Source organism: Tripterygium wilfordii, chromosome 12 (assembly GCF_013401445.1).
Source record: "Tripterygium wilfordii isolate XIE 37 chromosome 12, ASM1340144v1, whole genome shotgun sequence".
Taxonomy (NCBI): domain Eukaryota; kingdom Viridiplantae; phylum Streptophyta; class Magnoliopsida; order Celastrales; family Celastraceae; genus Tripterygium; species Tripterygium wilfordii.
The window spans coordinates 1,299,783-1,326,066 of record NC_052243.1 but is presented as its reverse complement, the minus strand read 5'-3'; the positions used below and the strand labels follow the sequence as shown (position 1 = coordinate 1,326,066).

Sequence of the window (26,284 nt, the reverse complement as noted above, 5' to 3'; positions counted from 1 at the left end):
ATAGAAATTGAACTCGGGACCTCCCGAGTCAATACATTTGGCCTCAAAGAAATTCACTAACTAAACTATCATTCAAGTGATTCTCAGAAACTTAAACCGATAAGACTTGTTACTTACTGTTTAGTATAATAATTGCTAGCTCTAACTATTGCCACAACACAAACGACAAAGTAATCCATGCAAAAATTGAAGAACTCCTTCTGAAAATGATATATATTACATTATTGTGGTGTAGTTAAGGCAATTTGCAATTAAATTGGGGGTTTGTCAAAGATCAAGGTCTCAATCAGAATAATTGACATTGTGTATTTGTATATATCTCTCCTAAAAGACAATCCTTTAGTCTATTGTTGACTCACACATCATCTTCAAAAAGAGAGTTGATTTTATTCTCTTAATAACCGAAAACGACACTATACAAATTTATCGAGCCTTAAAAGAGTTTTATTCCTAAAGTTTTCTTTTGGCATGCACTAATTGTTGTACCCGAGTCACACTAAGAACATACTATCTCTATGAAAACTAGACTTATAGTTCTTTTTCATAATAATGAATTAAAACCCCAACCACTCTTTGACCATCTAACTTGGAAAGATATACATGCATATATATATATATAGTTCACAATTAGTTTCACAAGTCCAATAGGAAAATCTAATTATTTGAGGGGCCATGTGGGGGAGTGAATGAGACTAGCATAGACTTAATTTCCTTCACATCAACAAGGCCCAGCCGACATCCTTTTCTAGGTTCTGCCAAAGGAGAAACGTTTTATGGGTTTTGTAAATAGGGGCCAAAAATGGGCCCAAACTTTACAGATACATAGTAAACCCTAATCAGTCTCTTTTTGCACGCAAATGAAGATCAAGCCATGGACCAGTGCACAGCTGTGATGGATTTTAGGGATTTGAACAAGTAAGAATGGTCCAGTAGGGCAGAGCTTCATGGTCCCTTAAGACTAGAAAGCTTGTGGTGGAGATGGACAGGCACTGAAAAAGCTCCCTTGCTTTAGTCGGTCCATGTGAATCATTTGCGTGCAGTTTTCAGCTTTCTGTTTCGATATCAAAACTTTCGTTTGATTTTTAACTCTTAAGGATGTTCAACTCTTCTATTTGTTCGCCGAAATATCAAACCTTACAAACATTAGATGAGGATTCAAGTATCCGGGATTTATTGGAGCATCTAGGCTCCAGCTTGAGTGAGTGGGGCCCCAAACTTTTCATTTTGTCAAGTTTGATGGTGTTGGTCGGGTTACCACCAAGATTAAAAAAAGATGGCTTGAATTAGTGAGAAAAAAATATAAATTCAATAAGAGTTGATGAAATTATAATAAAAATGAACGGTGAAAACAAATTCATATAGTTGATTTATGTTGATTTTCTCGTGAACTCGTGTAGCCATCTCAAATTTTTTGAGATAAATGCTCAAATAAATGATAATTATGATGATATAATGGGCCGCTATTGGGGCTCTATATGATGGGCCACTAATGTTGGGCTCTTGGTGCTTGGGAATTTGGACCCAAGGCCCTTGCAAAGCTGGGCTGTAAAGATATGGGCCAAGAGGGTCAAATGGACTCGATCCAAATCCCTTTTGTCATACATCGTTATAAGATGATTAAATTAATTACATACAAAAACATGTACATTTTTACGAAAACTATATATATATACTCTTTTGTTTGATACAGATTACAGACCACTTAAGATCTAATTAACCTTATAAGATAGGGACGACTTCTCATCTTTTTTCTTACCTAAAAAAGGGCAAAAACAGTACTCGTCGTTTAATGGAGCAAGCCTTTTTGGGTAATTTTAAGTAGATGCAACTACCCAAGTACCCCTCTTTATGGACAGGTGTCGGAATAAAAGTGGTGGACGCAGGTGAATAGTGTTGTCCCAGAGACCATATGATAAAGCCGAGGGGAAGGGGTTGTCGGAAGAGACAGAAGGGCCCATCTTTTCAGACAGCACCTAAGCTTAGCCTTTTCAGACACTTGATGGTAAAGCCTTCTCCCTTCACAAATATAAAACCCTCCACCTTCACCACACACATAATTCTCCGCTTCGTACCTACGTATGCACGGATTTACTACTGAATTTCTACCCAAAATGCTTGGTACTAGTAAGACATTATCTACACTTGTAAACTCACAATCTTTTTCATGTCTAATCAATATGTGACTTTGATTTGCATCTATAAGTATTCCTCCCCTCAAACTAAGAATCACATAATTCTTCATGGTTTAAACCCTCCCCTCAAGTAACATTTATCCGTCCATCGCGATCAACTACTTAATTTCTTTGTGTCTCTAACATGGTGAAGATCAAAAGTACTACCTTCCTCGATAGCTTGTTTTATCCTGATCTACTCTACTTTCTTGCGTTGAGAGACATGCCTTAACATGAATCCATCTTGAGCTAATTGAGCCCATCATCTTTGTTCGACATTCAAGAATTTCACACGGATAAGTCTGGAATCTAGCTCCGGTACCATTTTTTTGGGACTATGAACCCCATATGACCATATATCTCCACCTTAATATGATATTATCCGTTTTGAGCCTAGGCCCGTATGAATTTGTTATTGGACTTCTACCCAAAAGATATCATATTAATAGAGATATTATCCACACTTATAAACCCATCATCTTTTTCATGCCGAGTGGATGTGGGACTTTGATTTCCACTTAACGTATGTAGTAACAAGACTTCCACATTTGGGAATGAGAAGCATCACCATTAGTTTGATTAGTTTTATTATAAACTAGGCAAAAAAGGAATCAGATACATCTTAGCCGTTGGATTGTAAAAAGGTCATATATGAGTAATTCCTTTGCATGGTGGGGCCCACGACTCATCAGACACATGAAAAGTCCATGCGGGCCAGGTCGTGGAAGTAATTTCACATTGGCTAAAAAAAAAAGACAAATTTTGTTTCCCAAACCTCGGACTTCGAGATTACAATTGCAAGCAATGGCTTCTTCCTTCTTTCAGCTTTGGGAAAAAAGTATGTTCTGTAGAGTCTGATCCTCGCACGCTATGTTCTGCTGCTGACCTATCTATTCCTTTTTATAACTCACTCACTCCCTCACTTCATACCACGCCCTTAGCCCATCCAACACGCGCTCATCTCATTATCTATAAAAAGAAGGAAAAAAAAAACATGAACCATGTTTGTCTCCATGCCCATCAAAAGTATTTCACATTTTTAGTTCTCCTACTTTACCTTTAAAGTTTAAAGTTTCATACTCTCTAATTACTTGGTGCACATAACGGTGAAAATACCAAGTATCTCCATATTTTTTGTCTTTGTTATTTTAAATGTTGAGATGGACATACATGATTCATATCAAATATTATGTGTTCATATCAATATTGGAGATAATTGAGATAAAAAATACTAGAATTCGTAGGACTGATGTAAATTAAGCTATATTGGAGAAATATAATATGACATGGGAGTGTTCATCCATATCAAGTATAAATCATTATGGATCCGTTAGATGACATGCAGAGACAATAATCATTATGATCCGTTGCAAGGACATTTATAAACAATAATGGACGGACGTAGGATTGATTGTAAATTGCAAGGAACAGGGGCTTGTTACCAAATGTAAGACATGCTATTATTTTTCAATAATTAACAAATCCAACCCAAAATATCTCACTTGGGAACAAAAGACAAGGTCGGATGCGTTACTTAAACCACTTTGGATATTATTTTATAATTAAACCTTAGCCCCGTTGACCAGGCTGACTCTCTCTGCTCATGCAACGAAAGCAGTCAAACCAGTGAAGTTTAATAACGTTAAGAATGTTTTTTGGGTCCCACCATATCCAATATGTTTGTTTAGCTCCTGCACCATGATTGGTGCGTGCATCAACAGACCTGGGTATCTGAGATTGTTTCTCAAATGCTGTGTCTGTGTTTGTGTAGAACAACTCAGTTTGCACGCTCTTTCTGCTTCACGCCTCTGTTTTTAAAAGCTCTTCTTCTCCTCTTGAGCCTCTCCCAATTTGTCTCTACTGTCTCTCCTCTTTGTCACTTCATCTTCTTCATCTCTCTCTCTGCATCTCTTCTGTAACAACAAAGAACTGAATATGATGAATGGCAGCACCACCACAAATGCTAAAGAAAAGCTGGTGGTGGAGGTGGTGGCAGCACACAATCTTATGCCCAAAGATGGAGAAGGTTCATCTTCACCGTTTGTAGACGTAGAGTTTGAGAATCAGAGGCTCAGAACCCAAGTGAAATACAAAGACTTGAACCCCATTTGGAATGAGAAGCTTGTTTTCTACATAAAAGATGTTGCAGATCTTCCTTACAGAACCATAGAGGCCAATGTCTTCAATGAGAGAAGGTCCAGCAACAGCAGGAACTTTTTGGGTAAAGTTAGAATTTCTGGTTCAATGGTTGCTAAAGAAGGTGAAGAGGTGGCACAGTTGTTCACTCTTGACAAAAGAAGCTTGTTTTCTCATGTGAGGGGAGAGATAAGCTTGAAGCTTTATGTGTCCAAAACAGAGGAGGTTGTTAAAGAAGGTGGATTCACTAATGGGGTTGTGGTAGCTGGGTCTCATTCCGTCTCTGGTGCTTCTAATTCTAAAAAGAACAAGAAGTTGCAGCAGCAAAGTCCAGCTATGGTTGTGCAGTTGACACAAGACAACAAGCCTAATCACCAAAATCAGATCAATCTGAAGCCTATGGAGCCAAACCCAGGGGAGATGAAGCCTGTTGTCATCACTACAGCACCTGGTCCGGCCATTGGAGGCCGCGGAGGGGGCGGTGGGGTTGTTGGGTTTGGTGGGTACTCAAATGGGTCAAGTGAGTTTTCTTTAAAAGAGACAAGTCCTCACCTTGGTGGGGGTCTCTTGAACAAGGACAAGACTAGTTCAACATATGACCTTGTTGAGCAAATGCAGTATCTTTATGTGAGAGTTGTGAGAGCTAAAGACATTGGATTGTTTGGTGGTGGTGGTGAGATTGTTGCAGAAGTGAAGTTGGGGAACTACAGAGGCATCACAAAGAGGGGTAGTGCTAATTCAGACTGGAATCAAGTGTTCGCATTCTCCAAAGACTGTATACAATCATCAATGGTGGAGATTTTTGTCAAAGAGAGCAACAAAGATGAGTTCTTGGGCCGTGTTTGGTTCGATTTGAACGAGGTTCCGAGAAGGGTACCTCCTGATAGTCAGTTAGCACCACAATGGTATAGAATGGAGGACAAGAAAGGAGACAGAGCAAAAGCTGGTGAAGTAATGGCGTCCATATGGTTTGGGACTCAAGCGGATGAGGCATTTGCAGAGGCTTGGCATTCAAAGGCAGCAAATGTGAACCTTGACGGGCTTTGTTCAATCAAATCCAAGGTATACCTCTCACCAAAACTATGGTATTTAAGGGTTTCTGTCATTGAAGCACAGGATATAGTCCCTGGTGATAAAGGGCCTGCTATGATGAGGTTCCCTGAGCTTTCTGCAAAAGTTCAGGTGGGTAACCAGGTTTTGAGGACTAGAATTGCTGGAGCTACTCCAAATCGAAGCGTGTCAAATCCTTATTGGAATGAAGATTTGTTATTTGTAGTTGCAGAACCTTTTGAGGACTATATGTTGGTTTCAATTGAGGATCGTTTTGGGCCAGGAAGGGAGGAGGTTGTGGGGAGACTCTTGCTTCCGGTTACTGCTATGGAGAGGCGGACGAATGAAAAACAAGTGACTTCAAGGTGGTTTAATGTCGAAAACCAATTCAGCAATGCTGCTGATTCGAAGATTGTGACGAGGTTCGGGTCTAGGATTCATCTCAGGGTCTGTCTTGATGGAGGTTACCATGTACTTGATGAAGCTGCTATGTATAGCAGTGATCTTAGGCCAACAGCAAAACAACTATGGAAGCCTCATATTGGTGTGCTTGAAATGGGGATATTGGGTGCCACAGGGCTTATGCCAACCAAAATCAAAGAAGGGAAAGGAGGGTCTTCAGATGCTTATTGTGTTGCGAAGTATGGCCAGAAATGGGTTCGAACCCGGACTGTTGTGGATAGCTTGTCTCCAAAATGGAATGAGCAGTATACTTGGGAGGTGTTTGATCCTTGCACAGTGATCACCATTGGAGTGTTTGATAATAGCCGCGTCGACAAGAATGTGATACACAACGCTGGAGCTCGGGATTCTCGCATTGGGAAGGTTAGAATTAGGCTATCAACCCTTGAATCTGATAGAGTCTACACTCACTCGTATCCGCTGCTTATGTTGCACACAACAGGTGTGAAGAAAATGGGGGAGCTCCATCTAGCTGTGAGGTTCTCATGTGCTAATATGGCTAACATGTTGCATATGTATAGTTTGCCATTGCTGCCTAAGATGCACTACGTGCTTCCTCTGATTGTGAACCAGGTGGAGAGCCTGAGGTACCAGGCTATGAATGTTGTGGCATCAAGGCTGAGCCGGGCAGAACCGCCTTTAGGGCGAGATGTGGTGGAGTATATGCTTGATCATGACTCTCATATGTGGAGCATGAGAAGGAGCAAGGCTAACTTTTTCAGGCTAATGAATGTGGTCTCTGGTGTTGTTGCCATGGGCAAGTGGGTTGAGTCAATTCGGAATTGGCATAGGCCGGTTTATTCGACCTTGTTTCTTGTAGTTTTTCTGTTGCTGGTTCTAATGCCTGAACTCATTATCCCAATCATACTGTTTTACATGGCATTTCTGGGGCTTTGGCGTTACAGGTCACGACCACGCCATCCACCCCATATGGAGATCAGGCTTTCCCATGCTGAGAGTGTTTATCCTGATGAATTGGATGAGGAATTTGATTCGTTTCCGACTAGTAGAAGTGCTGAGATTGTTAGAATGAGATATGACCGACTAAGGAGCGTGGCGGGGAGGATTCAAACTGTGGTTGGAGACATGGCTTCTCAAGGTGAACGATTTCAGGCGCTACTAAGTTGGCGAGACCCGAGAGCCACCTTCGTGGCTGTGATTATGTGCTTGTTTGCTGCTTTTGGGTTCTACTTACTGCCAATCAGGGTTGTGGTGGCACTCTGGGTGTTGTACGCGCTGAGGCCGCCAAGGTTCAGAAGCAAGTTGCCTTCTCCAGTGTTCAATTTCTTGAAGAGGTTACCCACCAAGGCTGATAGCTTGCTGTAGAGTGATAGGTCTGCTGTAGAGTGATAGGTCTGCTGTAGAATGAAGGGTTAGATGCAACTTTCGTTTCAATGCTTAGACTCTAGTATTCTGAACTTATTTTGGATGGTGTTACCCACAAGGCATGGGCTTTTGTAATGTCTTCTTTCGGTCATGTAGTTGGAATCTGACCACTAAATTGGTTTAATTAGCTTGTAAACTTGCTGAACGTTTTACTCCTGAAAAACAAAACAATAGTTATGAAGTATCTAACAATGTACCAATCACGCATACGGCGCAATCCGTTCGGAATTGACACAACACCATGCTTTCACCAAACCACTTGTCCTACAACTGCTTATGAAATCTTAACAAAACAGAGAGGACTCGGAAGCCCGTCTCAGATTCAGTAGTTCTGTTCGGAAATCAAGATTCAGTAACTCAACTTAGAAAAGATGCTAAACATGGGTCTGTGCGGTGTGGAAGCCCCGTCCGAGCTCCCAAAGCTCTACAGTTTGCAGCAGCCTGCAATTAAGACAACATGAAATATGTCATGATCCTACTTCCTCGCTGTCCTTGGCTTTTTACTTTCAGAAGGGGAAAGGGAGGGGATGAAATTGAGAAGAAGCTGAAGAGGCCAGCCAATATGCAGCAAAAAAGAAATTCGTCTGCTTACCACTTGGGCAGCAAATGGCAACATTTTCTCTGGTGGCATGTCTGCGCAGATAGCTACAAGAGAAAGAGAGAGAAGATGAGCGAATTTCGGATCCATAAATGGAACATATCAATCAAAGAATATATAAAAAGTAGAAGCAAAATCCAAAACATTGCTGAAAGAATGATAAACATAATCTAGGTTCTCAGATAATTCTCGGCATGAAACTGCAAAACATAACCAAAAGGTGGTTTGGCGTTCAAATTGATAGATAATATCATTAAAAAAAAAAAGAAGCAAGCTAGTTGAATCAGGTGACCTACCAAATACAAACTCAATAGTGGATTAAAAAATTCTGATGACCAACAATTTACACAAGTTTAACTATTATTCTGCACAGTCTTTGTCCTATACTCTTATTGGTACAATTTTTCAAAGGTTTGATATAATCTCAGTGATCTTTCGAAAAGAGATGGGGCATCATTTTTCTAAATTCTGAGCTAAAATAAAACATAAATGCTTTTAGGCAACATGTTGCTTATTGATCTCTAATATAAAACCAATATCACAGAAATGATAATATGAGTGTTTGCACAGAAGCATAGGGCCACATGGAAGGAAATAATGAAATATTGTTATTAAACATACCATAAAGAGCTGCCCCGATAAATGCATCCCCAGCTCCAGTAGTATCCACAAGTTCTGATGGAGGTATCTTCTCAGCTGTTCCTGCAAATAATCTACCACTCACTGCCCCTATCCCTTGTGCTGTCAACTTTGCCACTGGCTGAGAGGATAAAATGGAAATATTATCATTTAAATAATAAATGGAAGCACAGGTATGTCTCAAGTGCTTAAAACCATAAGACATCCATAACCATATTATCATATCTTCTCTTAAAGCACGACTTCTTAACCTGGAACAGACAAAAATCCTACAGCAAAATTGTATTGTTCTTTATAGATAGTTCAGTCTTCTAGGTAAGTTCAATATTTAGTTTCCTCTAGCTAAAAGCAGAGGTCGTCCAACACTATAACCACAGGACATCAATTCCCAAATCATTTTTATTTCCCTCTGTTTGGAAAGACCACCTAAATGTCCATAGAGAGGGAATTCCATATGCTTTTGAGCTTTTCAAGAACAGGGTGGATTGGAAAAAATTGGCATAAAAGAGAGAGAGAGAGCGACATGCCTGAACTGTAATAGATAGATAAATATGTGATTGTCTTATCTTAACTTTTCTATTTCTCTTTCGAATTCAAATGGTCTCCTCATCAAAGCCCAACCCATAAATCAGGGTCATTAAAAGAGAAATACTTGTATATGAAGCCACCTCTTGTGACCTGGATAAAGTTGAAAATAACCATAAAAGCCATATTGCTTATAATTTCTTTTCAACCAACAAAGAAGGAAATCTATTAATGAGGCACCAATGGAGTTCAAACTGGCAAGAACCTAGCCAAGAGATTATCTACAAGAGAACAGCTCAATTGCATCAAGAGCACAACCCACTTATCCATGTACCCCAGACTCAGCGAGATCAATCCTTAATCAACTAGGAGTATTCCTTGCTCTAATTGGAAGGAGTTCTCCTTAGGTAACATGTTCATTGCTTCTACTAAATTTTCATGCTGCAGAAAAATCATAACTAAATATGACAATGGTTTAAAGAAGAAAAAATATTTACTGATGAAAGACATGTTGGAATCCCTATGCTATCATCCTTTCTCTGCCTCAGTGTTTCCAATAAGCTGTCCACATCTATTTCTTCAGACACCACATCCCCTGCAGAATTCAGGTTAACAACAAAAACTATAATTTTTTGACAGTCATAACAACATCACATAGATGAAAGCACATTTGTAACTGCAATTACACAGGCCCTACTCTAGCATATCACCTCAAATGTAAGCAAATTGGTAATCATAGCTTACCGTTTACATTCCTTTCAAGCATTACACATCCATCTTTCCCCAAAGTCACGATGACAAATTTGAGGTTCGGCAACCTCAGAAGCATGGAAACAAGTGCACTTGGAATAGATGGAGCCTCCGTCCATGCCTGTGATACAGCAATTTATGATGTTCCTTAGGCCGAGCAACTAGATGAACACCATATATGCCATACCATAGACAAAGCTTTACCAAACCGATGAAGGACCAATTTACTCCAAAATTGGGTTGAATACTCAAAGTGTTTATGATTAGCTACAGAACCAAATGAACAATCATATCAATGCAAAACTTCAATGTTCCAGAGAGGACATACATAGGGATGATGCTGGAAGATCCAGAAAATAAAATACATCCAAAATAAAACAATGGTGATTGAGATGACGCCCTAGAAACTATATGAATTACATATTTGAAAGAAATTTCATGTGGGCATTAATGTTATTATTAGGATATATGATAGTATGGAAGAAGAAATCAAACAAGAAGAAAAAATTTAGAGGAAAAGAGCAGATAACAATAAGCCAGAGTATACCAAGGAATGAGTACATGTTTCACATAAAACAGGAGAGACATGTTTAATTATGCAGAGATACAGGATCAGAATCAACTCAGCTCCTCTATATCCTTCGATAAAAAAGAGCACTTCCTTTGGGATAAAAACACGAAGAAAAAAAGAGGAAGGGGTCAAGAGATGTTAATGAAACTAAAGTAAATTTCTCACATATGAAACATTAGTAACAAAACTTTGCAATTGAAGAAAACTATAAAAAACTTTACAAAATATAATAGCCTTGCCTGTGGAAATTTTGCGGAGCATATAGCATAATCAGCCAATTCTAGAAGATTATCCAACCCTTCCCTTTTCCTTTCAGCATCAATTAAAATTGGTATGTTTTTGCGGGCTGCCTGCACTGGAAGACCCCAATACACTGTTCTCATTAGCAAGCATTACACAATCTTTTTGCTATTATAATTAGAGAAGAAAAGTAAGAATGAAAAAGGGTGTATATAATGATGTACGATTCTTGTACAAATAGATTTGGGCCAATATGACAATGAGCTGGACACATAAAGAGCTATTATAACTTGATGCTAAGAACTGAACATTATTACACACGAAGAATTATAAAATGCATCTTGTAAATAGAGAACGATAGAATTAAGTAGAAGAAACAAGAATGGCTCAATGAGCCCTCCCCCCATCCCCAAACATGAAATTTGAATAAAATTACAAAATCAGTTAGCTCATGCATTGTAGTTACAATTGAAGTGTTATAAAAGAAGATATTTCAGGCCTACGTTAATTTGTGACCTTGTTGGAAATTCAGCACACCACAGAAAGAAACTATTAAATCAATAACACTCTTGAGCATCTGGACAATACACACACACACACACACACACAGTGACTGAAAACATTATTACCATGAGTGCTTTGATATTACCAGTGCCATCATTTGATATTAATTGGACAGACAGAAATAGTGGACACATAGAAAGACCCTATACTTGAAATACCTCCAGTGTCAGTGAAACCAGCAGTCCACTGCACTTCATCTATCTCAAATAAAAGAACTTAGTGCCACAGCAGCTAGGAGAAAACATAAGATAACAATTACCTCTTGGGCAACTACCAAAGCAGTTTCAGGTAACCTTCCATCGAAATAGACTACTCTAGCATCATCCAGAGCAGAAACCAGGCTTTCTTGAGAAAGATCATCTGGTATCATGGGAGGATATCCGGGGGTATGAATGCAAGTACGCGTCTTTCTGGAAAAGACGTTTACAAATTAACCACCAGCTATGTAATTTCCAATTAGAACTTACAACAATCATCCTAACAAGCATAATTACAAAAACAAAAACTTTTTTGGAAAAAAAAAAACTTTGATTGACAAGAGATTGTAGTGCATTAAGATCAAGGCTCCAAACATTAACAGGTTGGATTGAAATACACACTGGGCCTGATCACTACGCAAACAAAACATGACTAAGAGTCAGACCTTCAGCAGCAACCAAATGGGGTAAGAAGCTCAAAAAGTTGCCCAAACAGAAAATTAATATGTTTTATGTTGCCTATTTACGAATATCAATGGCACTTGTGAATGAATTAATGTCCAGTGGTTCTGTAAGCTACAATGTGATCAATCGCGAAGTAAATATATATCACCACAACAAGGCTTCCTGCATGTCAACTTTGCTCTTATGAAATAGGAAGAAGGGTATGAAAGGAAAAAGTAATTTCTATAATATGCGAAGCTTTAGCTCAGTCACCCTCCCTAATTCTCATCCTTTTCATATTTACACAATTACTTAATACTTATTAGTTTCTTTCTTCCTTTCCATCTCCTAGAAATTTGAAGAAAAATAAGTAAAAATCGCAAAGCGATGCACAGACTAGGTTTGTTATCCTTACAAAATTGACATAATCAGAAAGGAATTGCATCCAAATTAAAGCATGATCACCAAGTGCTAAAAACCATGTAGTGAACAAGAAAGTTGATTCAGTATAATCTTCATGAAAACAAATGTCACAATCTGTTCCGAGAGGATCTAAATTAATATATCATAGTCATAGTCTCATAGACAAACAAAAGGACCATCAGATTACAATCAAATTCAGCTCACTGCCTCACTGAAATCTCAACACCAGCAAGAGGCAGAAGGGAATTGGAGACACATAGAGAGAGACAGAGAGCTCACGTTTGGTTGTCGACAATGACATAGGTAAACGGTGAATTTCCCTCATCAGAAACCTATAAACAAGACCATATCAGTCAATAATCTATACTAACTAAATATGATAATTAACTAAATCAATTAATTGGAGAGAACACACAGTTCATTTATTAAAACTCACCACTAGAAAAGAGGGATCCACACCATCAGCTTTAAGCTCCTCCAGTATACTCCTGCCCTGGGTATCATCAGCAACCTAGCCAATTGAAAATGCCAAGACAAAGATTTGCAAGATAAAGAATAGAAAGATAACCAAGTCAAATTAGAAATTGTAAGGAAGAGCAAGTGCTAAACCTTGGATATCAGCCTAGGATTCAAGCCCAAACGAGCAGCACAAGTTAAGGCATTCCCCACATTTCCGCCACCTTGAACCTGAGAACAAAAGGCATTACAACAAATACTTCAATTCATTACTCCATCTCTTACTACTAATTCTCTGTTTTCAATTAAGATTCCAAAATTCAAAGGACCAAGCGCTGTACCTTGAAACCGGTGCTTCCGATCTTGTCATCAGGATTAGGATAGGCGGCCACTGCCGCCAAAAAGTCAACCGTCACCGTTCCGCAACCTAACTGCGACAACGTCTCTCCGCTTCAACCTCTCTAAGTCCGATCATCGAAAACAAAAACTCACACAAACTTAATTAACAAACAAGAACAACTTACGACGATGCGGTTATCAGGCGGAGGAGGAAGTGAATCGGACGACATTTTGGCCCTGAAGATTGAAAACGTGAAGCAAGTAAAGAGAGGACTCAAAAGCGCAAAGTAATCCAGAAGAGAAGGTTGTTAGGAGTGTGTTAGGGGGGCTATGAAGGGACCTGATAAGAGAGCAGTGTGTTGGCGTGCTTGAAGAAGGTATGGTTTTTGAAGGGAAAGGAGCTATGACGTTAGGAATTGTGAACAGTCTCAACATCTTTTCTTAATTCTTACTATCCAATTGGGCAATGGGCAGTGCACAGTGCAGAGCGGCAGAGGAAGAAGGGTTGGAGTCTTGGAGAGGATTGGGAGCTAACTTTTGGGTTGGGCTTGGATAATCTCTTCTGTGTGGACTGTGGACTTGGGGTTGTCGCTCGCTCGTCTGGGCCCGGGAGGAAGTAAATGACAAATAGATGTGTTTGGGAATTTGGAGGAGAGTGGGCTTATACCAGTTTGGAATTTGTTTATTCTTATAAGGAATGAATACGCTATACCGCTCACATACGACGTCGTTTCAGTATTTGAAAATTCATAGGAACATAAGCACTAACAAATTTAGCTCAAATGTCAAACCGTTATAATTGATATTTCAATTATACCAACTATACCAATAAGATTCCATGTACATATATGAGGAGTTGACAAGTTAATTTGAATTATATGTGTCTAACTCAACAGCTCGAGAGGAATGACTGAGCTCGCTGGCCCGGTCCCAATTTTGGGTAGGCAACGACACAAAGTAAATCCAGTGCAATTACACGACGTCGTTTTAAGGTCATTTTAACACGGCGTGTCTTGCCGAACTGGCATGTAGGGGCTTTCTCGTTTCTTCCCTAATCGACAGTTGACACTCTGAAAATTCGGTTTTGCGAGCTCTCCTTCAAACGCAACGACTCATTACCGCACAGCCAGTCTCCATTTCCGACGAAGGTATGTCCTCCTGTCTCCTCTCTCTGCAACAATCAAAGTTGTTGTGCCTCCTTTGGCTTTCGAATTATGCCTGAATCTTTCAGGGCTTATTGGGTTAGGTTAGTTTCTATGGTTTCTTTGATTGCTACTGGATTTATTGTGTAGTCTTTAAGATACTTTATTCTTTATGGTCTTTCTGTATGGAGTTTGATTTTTCAATCTTTTTTTATGTTATTTGTATATTGAATTCTGATATTTGCATATATAGGGAGCTAGTTTTGATTCTATGCTCATTCAAAGTTTCAAACTATTATATTTTAGGAACTTCTCTGAATAGAATATTTGATTTTCTTTGTAGGATTCAGATCTCTGGTTTAGAATCTGCTGCCTGTTTTTGTAAGGTTCATGACTTTCTATTCATGGCTAGTCGACAAAATGGGTATCTTTCTTTTGAAAGGTGACACTCTTAATGTTATGTAGTTTGCGAAAATACTGCATCCATGGAGAATCAGCAGAGTGGTACTGGTCCAAAAGGTCTAATTAAGAGGCACGAGTTTGTCAGAGTTATTATTCAGTGTTTATATTCATTGGGGTACGGGAAGTCTGCTTCTTGTTTGGAGTCAGAGTCAGGAATTTCATACAAATCTGTAGAGTTCGAGCTGCTGGAATCACATGCACTCGATGGAAATTGGGACGGTTGCATTGATACCCTCACTGCAATTATGGATTTGACGGGTGAGACGAGAACTTCTGCTTTGTACCTTGTGTTCAAGCAGTGTTTGTTGGAGTATTTGAATCGTGGGGATGATTCTTTAGCACTGTCTGTCTTGAGGAAAACGATTCCCGCATTACACGTGGGAAGGGAGAAGGCTCACAACCTTGCCTATAGCATTCTTTCCATGAATGATAAGGAGTTGGGAAAGATAGATGAATGTGTCATTCATGAATTGAGGAAAACGTTGTTACTGGATTTGGAAAAATTGCTTCCTCCTCCCACTGTGGTACCTCAAAGAAGGTTGGAACACTTGGTTGAAACTGCCATTTTGGCCCAGATGGATTCTTGTTTATATCACAATACAGGCGACACAGTTTCGATTTACGAGGACCATTGCTGTAGTAGAGACCAAATCCCTACTGAGACTGTTCAGGTGTGTTTCTTCTTTCTGTCAAAATCCTTTTTTCTTCTTCATCCAACTCCTTTTCTTTTTACTAATACCCATTATCAACATTTTTTTTCTCTTGTGATGATATGTTTTCACCATAGGAAGACAATGTCAAAGCCAACATCTCCAAAACCAAAATGTTTGATTCTGTTCACTCTTATTAGCTTTTTATGAATAGAGTATGCATTGCAGTTTAGGTGACTATAAAATTTGGAAGGAGACTTAGGATTTCATCTATTGTTGGAATACTTTTAATCCCAATGTTGTGACATGAAGAGCTTTTGAATTTGATATGTATCTTGTGCATTGATTTAGTTGAGAAATGTACAAGATGTTCTTGCTGTCATGCTTCAAGATGATTTCTCTCTTCAATAATGACCAAAAGTCTATTTTGGTATAGTCCTTGGAATGCCAATTAAGTCATCTGGACAGCTTGATTTTGTTTAGCATTTTTTCCCCTTTGCTATATGGTACTTAGCTGTTGTTTGACATTTGTGCAATTTGTACAGATCTTGACTGAGCACAAGAATGAAGTTTGGTTTGTACAATTTTCTAATAATGGGGAGTATTTAGCCTCTTCATCAAGTGACTGCACTGCCATTATATGGAAGGTACTCTTTCTCACCTTATCCTGTGGAATTATGTTAACGTAAATAATTCTTCAGGGGTATATGTCCCAATTTTCTGACCTCGAGCAACTTTAATGAATATTTGGTGGCCATGTGGCACTGTTTGGCAGTTTATTCATTTAGACTGAAATTTCTTAATGACTAAATCTTTTATTTTAATCATTAATACTTCATTAGGTTTTTTTTTTTTTTTTTTATGGAATGTCAAGGAATAAAGTAGTTTAGATGGACGCATAAAGTAAGGTCTACGAACATCTTGTCTATCCCCGACCCCGCAGTGACCTTCTTATGCACTGGTATTTTGCCTTAGATGGACACATAAAGTAACTTTCTACGGAATCTATTTTTAGGTGTCGTTTAAATCTAATCATTTTTTAAAAAAATTCTAGAGTAGCCTTAATGTTGGTTTTAGTATGATGACATATAATCATGTCCTTCAGCTCATTGACTTAGGCTGGTCTAGTAGTCACTTGGTACACACTTACTCCTTGAGGGGGCTCACGATGACAAACATCCCGTAGCATCCCCACATATTCCTTTCATTAATTTGGAGCTAGGGGTCACTTGTGCAGTCCCTTTATGCACTCTCTCTGTCCAAACCTGAACTGCAGTTGTGCTATACAGTTTTATGATAGAATCTTGTTTCCAAAGCTGTCTGAAATTCCAGAAAAACTATCTTACGATGAAGATTGTCCTTTTGTGTATTAAGGAAATATCATTATAGCCTAACAGACCCAAGGTCAAACCTCTCTGTTATAACACATGCTGGCTGAGGCATGCATTCTTGGGGTACGGAATAAAGAGATACTTCATTGAAACAAAAAGATGGAAATTAGTCTGCCCAAACTGGCTGGTGCACCTTTTCTTCATTAATAAACCTCTATACCACACAAAGTTACAACCGACATTAGAAGCGGATGTTATAACAATGGCGAATATTTGAAGTGCGAAAATTGCTTGACATCAACTGGAGTGTAACAGGTTCAAACGAAGGAAAATATCTCCCAATGTGGTTGAGCCTGCTTATGTCTGCCGTTCCCAGGCCAACCACCATTTCTTGTGCCTTGTTCTGTGGTTTGACTTTTTACTATACGTGCTTACTGCAGTACTGCTTAATATACTGATTAAATTTTGGGTTTGTAATTATAACTTCAATCACGTTTTAATGCGTAAAAAAGGGATATTCAAGTTCAAATTGTTTAGGCTTTCTGATCCAATTTGTTACTCTATGCTAGGTGCTGGAAGATGGAAAACTGACTATGAAACACGCACTACGAAGCCACCAAAATCCTGTATCTTTTGTAGCATGGAGCCCTGATGATACGAAGTTACTGACGTGTGGAAATGTAGAAGTCCTCAAACTGTGGGATGTCGAGACAGGTACATGCAAGCATACATTTGGGGATCATGGCTTCATTGTGACCTCATGTGCTTGGTTTCCTGACTCGAAGCGGCTTGTTTGTGGCAGTTCTGAACCTGAAAAGGGTATCTACATGTGGGACTGTGATGGGAGTGAGATAAAAGCATGGAAAGGGATGAGAATGCCCAAGGTTGTGGATCTTGCGGTGACACCAGATGGGGAAAACCTCGTCACTGTATCCTCAGATAAAGAAATACGGATATTAAATTTGGGGACAAATGCCGAGAACGTCATATCAGAGGAGCACCCAATCACATCCCTTTCAATTTCCGCAGATAGTAAATACTTTATCGTCAACCTAAACAGCCAAGAGATCCATTTGTGGGATGTTGCTGGAAAATGCGAGAAACCTTTGAAGTATACGGGTCACAAGCAACACAAGTATGTGATACGCTCATGCTTTGGTGGAGTGAATAGCTCTTTTATTGCCAGTGGTAGTGAGAACTCGCAGGTATGATACTATGCTGCTGTTGTCATATGTACATAGCTTCCCTGGTTGCACACACTCACTGTATTTTTCCTCCTCACTTCTGCGCCTTTGAAAGCCATGCAAACCCAGTAATGCACAAACACGCTTAGCACATACACCTGGTCAATCTTTTGGTTTTTTTTTTTTTTTCCCTTTTCCTATCACTTGTCAAACAATAGGATCTTAATCGGTATGATTATACATAAACAGGTCTACATCTGGAATCAGCAAGTGTCCAGGCCAATAGAGGTTCTATTTGGCCATTCAATGACTGTAAACTGTGTGAGCTGGAATCCTAGAAGGCATCAGATGTTGGCATCGGCTAGTGATGATCACACAATCCGTATTTGGGGACCAAGCCAATCCAAAAGGAAAACTGCCTGATCAGCTCATTTGAACTAGATAAATCATGAATTTAAAGTTTTGGTCTCATGTATATAGCTTCTTTCTTTTTTTTTGTGCTATTTATTAGTGTATTTGTAACTTACTGCCTTCCAGCGGCTCCTTTCCAATTTTGTTTCATATTGTTTGTTGTGTATACATCCCTGTAACTGTGGTTCTTTTACATAGTTTGAAAAGGAACTAGGCTAAAGTGTCTGTTTGCTTTACCTGTTTACCATTTTCAATTTGTGGAAAAAACTTTTGGTATCCTGTTTCACAACTGTTGATCCACTCTGCTACATCGCCCCTACCCCCGCAAAGGGTTCTTTATCTATCTCTGAGAATTTTCCTGAAGAGGGAGAATTTTTTTTCTCATGAAATTAGGAAACATGCTGATTTTCTGGAGAAGGAAAACATTGCAACCCGTCGTTTACATTAATTCGCCTCTTCAACAATGCATTGGACTCTGTTTTTCCCTCCTGCACTATGTATTCTTCTCTCCTCGTCCTCTCACTTGCATCAAACATCTTCTCTGGTCTCTCCTTTGTCCCATAGATCCATCTTATTTCTGGAACATGGATATTGCAGTAGTTTTGATTTTGCCTAATTGGATATGCATGTCTGCATACTCTTTGGATTTATTGCCTATTCTAATGTTCACAACCCCATATTTTCAGGTTGTTTGTTCTTATAAGCGTTTTGTCCCAACGACTAATATGGTAGCTGCTTCCAACACCAGCCAAGACCAAGCCAAGAGAAAGAAACAGTAAAATCTTTTTCCCTAAAAACAACAAAAGAGGGAGAAAGAAACATGGAAATGGAAATCTCATGGACCATATATATTCGTTGACACTTCAAAACCAAAGTCAAAATCAACTGGATAATCACAGATCGGACTTCCAAGAAGAAGAGCCCCGAATTTACTACATAATTTAATACATTATACATGTCCATCTCCAAGCCACTCATCATCTGATACTCAATCACAGAACTCATCACCTAACACATCATCATCTGAGCGCAAAATGTCACATTATTGGCAGAGTGAGTGAGTTTATATATATAGGACATTCAATTAGAATTCACTAAACTACAGCAAAGGGGATCATTTGAGGCATTTATTAAATCCAAATTTGTAACACGAAAAATACATAAAAATCACGAAAAGTAACAGATAGTAAAAATGTCTAATCCTCAAGAATATTAAACAAAGGACCCTTTTCTGAGCTGCCTCCCCCATACCATCCGCTTTGGCATTTTTACTGGTTCTTTTTCAGAAAACTGTGGAATATACTATTTGCTTTTGATGAAAAAATATTTCATAATAACAAAGCAATGCTCTCTAAAAACAAGATGAAACGCACAATGACAAAGCTGTAATCTTTTTGTTGAAACATTAAAAGTAAAGAAGCAGAGAACTTACCAGAATCTTTGAACAACTCATCGAAGTAATCATATGCCATCATAGCAGCCAGTGGCAAGATATTTGGCACCCTTTCTTCTCTGTAATACTTTAAAAGACTTCGTTTAATTTTCATTTTGCGAACGTCAACTCCTCCTCCTCCTACTCCTCCAGTATATCCTTTCATTTCATCCTCGGTTAGATCAGAAAATTGGTTCAAACACAATCGAAGCGAACCCGGTGAATTACCCTTTGAATTTGTCTCAACAACAAACTTGAACAATCTTTCAAAATATTTTGAACCTCATTTCTTCCTCCTCAGCATTCGCGTACACCCTCTCGTATGCCTCTTTCCATTCCTGAAAGACCTCCCTTACCCGTCCCTGCCATACAAAGTTTAACTTATAAATAAATGTCATACAATTTCGGAAACATGCATACGGGTATTGGTTTTTTTCTTCACCTCTTCCCAGCTGCGCTGCAGGAAGTCCTCATTACGAAACTTGTTCATTGGGTCATCCACTTGGTCTGCGTCCCCCATACCATCCGCTTTGGCAATTTTATCGGATCCATCAATCTGTTTCTCATCCTCCTTCTGGTCCAGGACCACACTGCTCCACGACCTGGTAGTTCGCGCCGTAACACTGCTCCACGACCTGGTAGTTCGCGCCGTAGCCTTCATCGAAGAGGGAACCTGAGCTTCCCGACTACACGCACCAATCAGGTTGCTCGATGCCACCGAGCGAAAGGTGGCCGTTGAAAACCGTACAAAGCTCATCGGAATCGTGATTTTGTTCACTAACTTATCGGTGTCGCCGATGTCTGTGAGAGAGGTAGGGTTCTCAATGTCAGATCAGTTTGTTCTTTTAAATATTTCACAGAGAAAACCTAGGGTAAAATTGTCCGCCTAGCCCAAAAGACTTGTGTATCAAGTAAAGCACTTGTGTATCATGTATCAAATAAAACACTTGGGATTTCCTGCAAACAGACTACTGCTTGCTTGCGGCTGACTAATCAACATCAAGCAAGAGATCCTTCATATTTGAACTGTGTATATGTACATTGAGATGATAATATAATGTTCCGTTGACTGATGCCATTTCAAATACTCTTGCAGTACCATAGCTTGATCCATTCATGGGGGGCTGAGGCATTTCAGCCCGCAATGTTTTTCAGTGATTCAAGAGATCAGAATTAGGTCTCAAATTTGATTCCTGCCTTCACTCAAAAACCCTAATTGATTGGAAGGAATAATCCACTTGAAGGAAAGATTTGAATTGTTAAAACATAAACCTAAACAATAATAATAAGTTGCTTCGTTGGTGGATGATAGAGGTCAGTACCTCAAAGAAACCTCGTCTCAAAACATAGAAAAGTTAAACCATGTTACATATGCCAAACATCACTAAACCTTTTTTATTTTTATTTTTACATGAGTCCATGTTCACCACAAAACAGGATTCCTGCAAAAATTATGCATTAGACTTGCACCATTCATTGGGCTACCGAACAAGGTGGGTCTTGACTCGGAGGAAACACAGCAAGAGACAATCTGCAAGATCAAAAGAATTCACCTTTACTATTTCTGTGAAGATTAACTTGTCTATATTTAAAAGACAAATCCATGGGGGTACCACATGTACAGAAAAAGAACAATTACAAATATGTAGAAGAGTCGAAGACACACACCAATTGCCTTAAAGAGGCCTGAGCCACACAATTTGGTTAGGTAGTTTATGACAAAACATGTTAAATAAAAGAATATCTAAAATACTTCGCCGCAGATACAAACAAGCAGCACCTGCATATGGTGCACAGGACATGCATGTCCAAGAGGAAACGCCAGCCAGCTTAAATTGTTAGCATAGGTATGAACAGCAACCAGCCCTCAATTAATGCCATAAGTTCTCTCATCCTACCCTCTCCATCAACAAGCATGGGAAAGAAGGGAGGGGGGATTCCAAGGCCAGTAGCATTAAAAAAGCATCATAAACTAAGAAAGTTACCACAAAATCTGCTGTAACAAAGGCACCACTCTCATGTAACAACAAATAAAATGGCCAATTGTATTAAATTTCTGATGCATCAACAACCACATAATGTGGCAGTGTTCAATCACAATAAGTTTCCAAATAAGACCAGAAGAACCCTCAGCCAATTTGCCAAATATTCTTTAGCACAACCATATCCAATGTACAGAATGAAGCATAGAGCTGATGAGCAGGTTCAGCATTAAAATTGGTAGGCATACACCCATCTTCAAATTTAACGTCAGCAATGACACTTCAGTATTTTTCAAGAGAGACTAATTATTTCACATATATCAGTAGCTGTAAGAAATAGTAATCCCTCAATATAAGAAACCATAATAGATTGAATGCCAAAATTAGCATTCAACATTGATGAAAGAACTGCATTTTTGGTGCATAACGTAACTAGAAGTATATTTTCCTTTCTTGTTAACTTTTACAGACATCTTGACATTTTTTCAATTGCAATTCTTTTGCACAGTGAACAAAAGTGATAGTATCCTTCATTATATACTATATAGTAGTGGTAATTGTAGAGAAACATTAACTAAAAGCTAATTTAGTTACATATTAATAAAACTAAAATGATCACAACCTCCTAAAGCAGAAGAGAAAAGAAGGGGAAAAATCATCCACATGCATGCTACGAAACAATAATTAGACTGCCTTAAGCTCACAAATAAGAATGCAAAAATGAAAAAACTACTAACAAAAGCAAAGCACAAGATGCATATAATCACCATTAGTAAATGAGTGAAAATAAAACTTACTCATCACCAGTCTGTAATTTCTTTTTTGCCTTTTTCTTGTTTTTTTTCCCTTTTTTGGCACAACTTGGACCATCTCCTTGAGGTTGGGCTGAAACTGGAGCCACAAATGTTATTGGGAGATGGTTCGGTACAAAAGGTGGCCCTAGTTTTTGCTTCTTATAGTAATGGTGGGGCTGATTAGCCTCTGAACTTGCCCCAGGAACTACAAACGCTTCAACTTCTCTGCCTTGGGTAAGTGGCATCCCATAATGAGGTCCAGCACTTCCTCCATCGAGAGGAGAGTTGTGATGAGTCTGGAAGTTCTTGCCTTTATGAAGAGCAGCATAAAGTTTGTCTTTTGACTTTATGATTTCATAGAGAATTGTTCCCGTCCTATTATCACCTGATTAAACAATTACTCAGCCACACTATAGGTACATGTATTGCATACATAACTCACAAATAACTGCTCATTAAAGAGTTGACAAGAAGTCAAGAAGGATACCCAACAAAGAGAGAATAACAGCGCGTGCTGCCAATTGCTCTGCTTCTTTCTTGTTTTTTCCAGCTTTGCCGGTATAAAATACAGCATTGAAAACCAACGAAGAGGTAAAACAAGGAAGCGACCCTTCTGACTGAACAGTGTTGTAAGCAGGAATGTCAAAATTCATTTTGACAGCATATTCATTGAGGATGGATTTGCAAAATGTTGTTTCCTGAATATGCAACAATGATACATGAAAAGAGAAACATAAATGATTGTAAATGGCAAAGAACAGGTAAGAGCATAAAAAATAATGAGTTATTCTGACTGAACAGTGTTGTAAGCAGGAATGTCAAAATTCATTTTGACAGCATATTCATTGCGGATGGATTTGCAAAATGTTGTTTGCTGAATATGCAACAATGATACATGAAAAGAGAAACATAAATGATTGTAAATGGCAAAGAACAGGTAAGAGCATAAAAAATAATGAGTTATACTGCTAAGCACTATCAGATGATAAGCAAATTATCTACGATTGGCACCAATACAATCTCTAACACTAACATCCAAACTTATATGACATGACACAAATCAAACACTTGCCACTAGAGCAGAGTGGTGAGGAGCTTGACCACTTCAACTTTCAAATATATAATTCAAAATGCAACAAGAATAATAATTTCAAATTTTCAATGCCAAACAAAAACCCCCAATATCCAAATGAGTTCCACTTCTTGATTATTAAGACAATGTGGAGCATCAAAATTCAAGCACTTTTGTATTTTATGTTGTTGCCTGAGAAAGGTCGACTGCCACAGATAACAAAAGCCACCTGTCATTGGAGTTTAGGGTGGTGAGGTTTAGGGTTAAATATATATATTTTTGAAAAAAAAAAAGCCACGGATAAATATTTATGTGGTCTCCTGAGAAAGAGAACAGGTGAGAAAGTTCAGAGATCATGCTTGAAAGATACATACATGCATTTCGTTAAGGAAAAAGAAACTTAAATGCTTGAAAGATTTAAATGCTAACATGTGAGAAATTTATTGACTTCCCTTCTTAAATGAATACGGTTTTATTATTATTGGTAAAAATAGGGCAAATAATAAGTTCATCTGCACAAATATGAAAAGATCAAATGCTTAAAATCGTCCAAGAACCCAATTTGCAAGAAAAAAGATATAACTACAAGACAAAGAAAGAAATGCTAACACTTGTCAAATGTCGATATTCATGTTTTTCCAATAAAACAAACCTCGCAAATGATAGGAGGGCCCTCATACTTTATTTTTTCTGGTAAACATTCTAGGGCAACCCTAGCGGCATCTTGTTCAGCCGTTTTTCGATGTGGAAAAGTATTTGGAGAGGAATAAGTTGCTCCATCAACCAGCACAGTCGACCGAAAATTCGGTGCATGTTGTGATCCTAAATTAACCGTTTGATAAGTTGGCAACGGAAGGGATGCCCGCTGGGTGTACTCTTGCAAACGATTCTTGTGCATCATTTTTTGTGGAGTATCTAAGCAAAGAAGACATTAATCCTTCAAAGGATATAAGCACATCATAAAAATTAGCATGTTTCATGTCATATTAGCCAAATAATGATCAACTACCTAACATTCATACAAAATCATTCCTAAGAATAATATTACCAATATGTCTCATTTTGAACTTGTTCAAAGAAAAAATCAGCATAAGTTGTAGAAGTCTAACTTTCAAAATGAATGAGACCAGGACCACAATTTTTTAATGATTCAAACTGACTTCGTCCATCCAACTTCAATACTAACTAAACTAGACAATAATATTGGATTATGATGCTCAAAGTAAAAATGACAATTCTATTCAAATATTCTTTCGGTTAAAGAAAACAGTAGCCAGTAGCCACTAATATCTCAAAGGTAAAATTATATCAAGTCAAAAAACTAAAAGTTAAAACTAGATTTAGATATTCTGTTGAGGTTCCATGTACACCTTTCAATTAAAATTTTATTATGAAGTAGAACAAAACTTATTAATGCAATTGAGATACAATTTACCACATCCACATTATTCTCCAGAAATTTAATCAAGATAATATAATAATATGTTTGCACAATGGAAATTTTTGCTGCAAGATTAGAATAACCTTATAAAAATGCATATAATCATATATGGATCCCCCACTGCACCAACCTCCGGTCTAAGATTATATGCAATATGAGGAGAAGTAGGGTAAGATGCAATTTTGGTCAGCCTGAAAAATGGTGGCGATACCAATTGTTACATGAGTGGTTTGAAACACGATTGAAAAATAAATTTTGGAAAGGTTTGGAATGTATGAAAAAGGAAACAAAATTGATGCTTGTTTTCCCTTACTCAAGCCTTCCTTAAACTGAAAATAGTCCATAGTCGATTCTTCTGATTATCACAGTTAGTTTATGCTGCCTGTTAACTGTAAATACTTTGATACATGACTTGCAAGTACTTTGCTGCACAAGCTGACCCATATCACGTATTAACCCTCCCCTGCTGATTAGGCATATAAAACTAGGACTGGCAACAGGTCGCATTGATTCTCACTAATTTCTTGAGTGGTTTATGTAGCCAACCCAGTATTCCCAAGAATCCGCAATTTCATCACTGAGAAAGTAATTAAACTAAACAAGGAACCCGGGACAAAAGATAGAGGAGAAAAAAACCTGAACCCTATAAGTAAATATAACAACAAACCCTCATTAGTTCTCTCAAGTATATATACAAGCACGCTCATACAGTTTTACCGATTAAAGCACACAGTGATAAAGATGATGGTGATGAACCCTAATTCCATAAATTAGGGACAATCTATGCCGGGGGAAATGACAGCAGAGTAGACAAACAAATATTGCACGCGAGAAGCTCCAAAAATAAATCTTTTCTTCACTAGTTAGTTTATTGGGGTAAATCAGAAGTATAAAAGCAGGGCTTACCGGCGGGAGATGAGGAAGCCGAAGCAGGAACAGGAGCCAAACCCAACGCAGGAGCTGGATGTCCAGGTACAGATTCAGTTTGAACAACAGGGTCATGAGTGGGAGCTCGATCTTCTGCATCGGGAAGCTCAGGCTGAGGCATAGTTGAATTAAGATCCTCCGCTTTGAAAGGTGCGTACACCTGACTGGAATCCACCATAAGCGAAGTCCAAGGTTTGAGCTTATGGAGAGGTAGAGCGCCAGGAATGAAGGGTACGTAAACCTGACTGGAATCCGCCATAAACGAAGTCCAAGTTTTGTGCTTGTGGGGATGAAAGCGGCAGGAACGAAACAGAGCACCTGTTAAGGAATGGGTGAAGAATATAAAATGGAGATTCTGGCCCATGGGCCTATTCCATTTTTTTAGGTTTTTTTTTTTTTCTCTCGTTTTTGTTTCCTAATTTGTGTGTTTTCCAGAAAATAATTTCGACGTGTTTTATTTGATAGTTGATACAGACGTGCTTTGGGCTAATAGAAGGACAGTTTT

At 38.6% G+C, this 26,284-nt stretch overlaps 5 protein-coding genes across 10 annotated transcripts; 2 read left to right on the top strand and 3 right to left on the bottom strand.

Moving 5' to 3' along the window:
• Window positions 1-4,046: 4,046 nt before the first annotated feature.
• On the top strand, window positions 4,047-7,285 carry LOC120010760 (FT-interacting protein 4). Its single transcript, XM_038861605.1, has one exon. It carries the CDS (start codon window positions 4,107-4,109, stop codon window positions 7,143-7,145), a length of 3,039 nt encoding a protein of 1,012 aa, XP_038717533.1. The 5' UTR covers window positions 4,047-4,106; the 3' UTR covers window positions 7,146-7,285.
• Window positions 7,286-7,384: 99 nt separating this feature from the next.
• Window positions 7,385-13,456, bottom strand: LOC120010763 (ribokinase-like). Of its 4 annotated transcripts, XR_005470917.1 has the most exons (15): window positions 13,292-13,456; window positions 13,137-13,188; window positions 12,954-13,043; window positions 12,766-12,843; window positions 12,593-12,667; window positions 12,436-12,488; window positions 11,352-11,502; window positions 10,528-10,638; window positions 10,279-10,378; window positions 9,922-9,984; window positions 9,712-9,838; window positions 9,465-9,562; window positions 8,425-8,563; window positions 7,798-7,850; window positions 7,385-7,646 (listed from the first exon to the last, which is right to left on the bottom strand). XR_005470917.1 is itself a non-coding variant. In XM_038861611.1 (14 exons), the coding sequence occupies exons 1-14, from the start codon at window positions 13,384-13,386 to the stop codon at window positions 7,563-7,565; spliced, it is 1,251 nt and encodes a 416-aa protein (XP_038717539.1). In that variant the 5' UTR covers window positions 13,387-13,456; the 3' UTR covers window positions 7,385-7,562. The 4 variants fall into 4 exon arrangements, 3 of the variants coding, with proteins under 3 accessions (XP_038717539.1, XP_038717538.1, XP_038717540.1); XM_038861611.1 differs by lacking the exon at window positions 10,279-10,378 and having other exon boundaries at window positions 12,593-12,649; XM_038861610.1 differs by lacking the exon at window positions 10,279-10,378 and having other exon boundaries at window positions 13,292-13,455.
• A 478-nt stretch (window positions 13,457-13,934) lies between these two features.
• On the top strand, window positions 13,935-18,367 carry LOC120010761 (WD repeat-containing protein WDS homolog). Of its 3 annotated transcripts, XM_038861608.1 has the most exons (6): window positions 13,935-14,099; window positions 14,437-14,474; window positions 14,559-15,226; window positions 15,751-15,852; window positions 17,106-17,741; window positions 17,970-18,367. In XM_038861608.1, exons 3-6 carry the CDS (start codon window positions 14,579-14,581, stop codon window positions 18,141-18,143), a joined length of 1,560 nt encoding a protein of 519 aa, XP_038717536.1. In that variant the 5' UTR covers window positions 13,935-14,099; window positions 14,437-14,474; window positions 14,559-14,578; the 3' UTR covers window positions 18,144-18,367. The 3 variants fall into 3 exon arrangements, with proteins under 3 accessions (XP_038717536.1, XP_038717535.1, XP_038717534.1); XM_038861607.1 differs by lacking the exon at window positions 14,437-14,474; XM_038861606.1 differs by having other exon boundaries at window positions 14,444-15,226.
• Window positions 18,368-18,999: 632 nt separating this feature from the next.
• LOC120010770 lies at window positions 19,000-20,510 on the bottom strand. The gene is made up of 2 exons (XM_038861624.1): window positions 20,006-20,510; window positions 19,000-19,925 (listed from the first exon to the last, which is right to left on the bottom strand). Exons 1-2 carry the CDS (start codon window positions 20,318-20,320, stop codon window positions 19,830-19,832), a joined length of 411 nt encoding a protein of 136 aa, XP_038717552.1. The 5' UTR covers window positions 20,321-20,510; the 3' UTR covers window positions 19,000-19,829.
• A 291-nt stretch (window positions 20,511-20,801) lies between these two features.
• LOC120010762 lies at window positions 20,802-26,148 on the bottom strand. Its single transcript, XM_038861609.1, has 5 exons — window positions 25,759-26,148; window positions 24,064-24,326; window positions 22,827-23,037; window positions 22,343-22,724; window positions 20,802-21,094 (listed from the first exon to the last, which is right to left on the bottom strand). The coding sequence occupies exons 1-5, from the start codon at window positions 26,141-26,143 to the stop codon at window positions 21,037-21,039; spliced, it is 1,299 nt and encodes a 432-aa protein (XP_038717537.1). The 5' UTR covers window positions 26,144-26,148; the 3' UTR covers window positions 20,802-21,036.
• Between the last annotated feature and the right edge of the window lie 136 nt (window positions 26,149-26,284).

What these genes read in the sequence shown, in the direction of transcription:
- LOC120010763 (XM_038861610.1), bottom strand. Translation starts at nt 13,386, where the DNA reads ATGTTGAGACTGTTCACAATTCCTAACGTCATAGCTCCTTTCCCTTCA. An exon ending in ATCCTAGGCTGATATCCAAG is followed by an intron (nt 12,668 to 12,765) that starts GTTTAGCACTTG and finishes TCAATTGGCTAG; the next exon opens with GTTGCTGATGATACCCAGGG. An exon ending in TGCCATTTGCTGCCCAAGTG is followed by an intron (nt 7,647 to 7,797) that starts GTAAGCAGACGA and finishes TCTTAATTGCAG; the next exon opens with GCTGCTGCAAACTGTAGAGC.
- LOC120010760 (XM_038861605.1), top strand. Translation starts at nt 4,107, where the DNA reads ATGATGAATGGCAGCACCACCACAAATGCTAAAGAAAAGCTGGTGGTG.
- LOC120010770 (XM_038861624.1), bottom strand. Translation starts at nt 20,320, where the DNA reads ATGAGCTTTGTACGGTTTTCAACGGCCACCTTTCGCTCGGTGGCATCG. An exon ending in TGCAGCGCAGCTGGGAAGAG is followed by an intron (nt 19,926 to 20,005) that starts GTGAAGAAAAAA and finishes TTTGTATGGCAG; the next exon opens with GGACGGGTAAGGGAGGTCTT.
- LOC120010762 (XM_038861609.1), bottom strand. Translation starts at nt 26,143, where the DNA reads ATGGGCCAGAATCTCCATTTTATATTCTTCACCCATTCCTTAACAGGT. An exon ending in GCCCTCCTATCATTTGCGAG is followed by an intron (nt 23,038 to 24,063) that starts GTTTGTTTTATT and finishes TTGCATATTCAG; the next exon opens with GAAACAACATTTTGCAAATC. An exon ending in TGTTATTCTCTCTTTGTTGG is followed by an intron (nt 22,725 to 22,826) that starts GTATCCTTCTTG and finishes TTGTTTAATCAG; the next exon opens with GTGATAATAGGACGGGAACA.
- LOC120010761 (XM_038861607.1), top strand. Translation starts at nt 14,579, where the DNA reads ATGGAGAATCAGCAGAGTGGTACTGGTCCAAAAGGTCTAATTAAGAGG. An exon ending in TCCCTACTGAGACTGTTCAG is followed by an intron (nt 15,227 to 15,750) that starts GTGTGTTTCTTC and finishes CAATTTGTACAG; the next exon opens with ATCTTGACTGAGCACAAGAA. An exon ending in GCACTGCCATTATATGGAAG is followed by an intron (nt 15,853 to 17,105) that starts GTACTCTTTCTC and finishes ACTCTATGCTAG; the next exon opens with GTGCTGGAAGATGGAAAACT.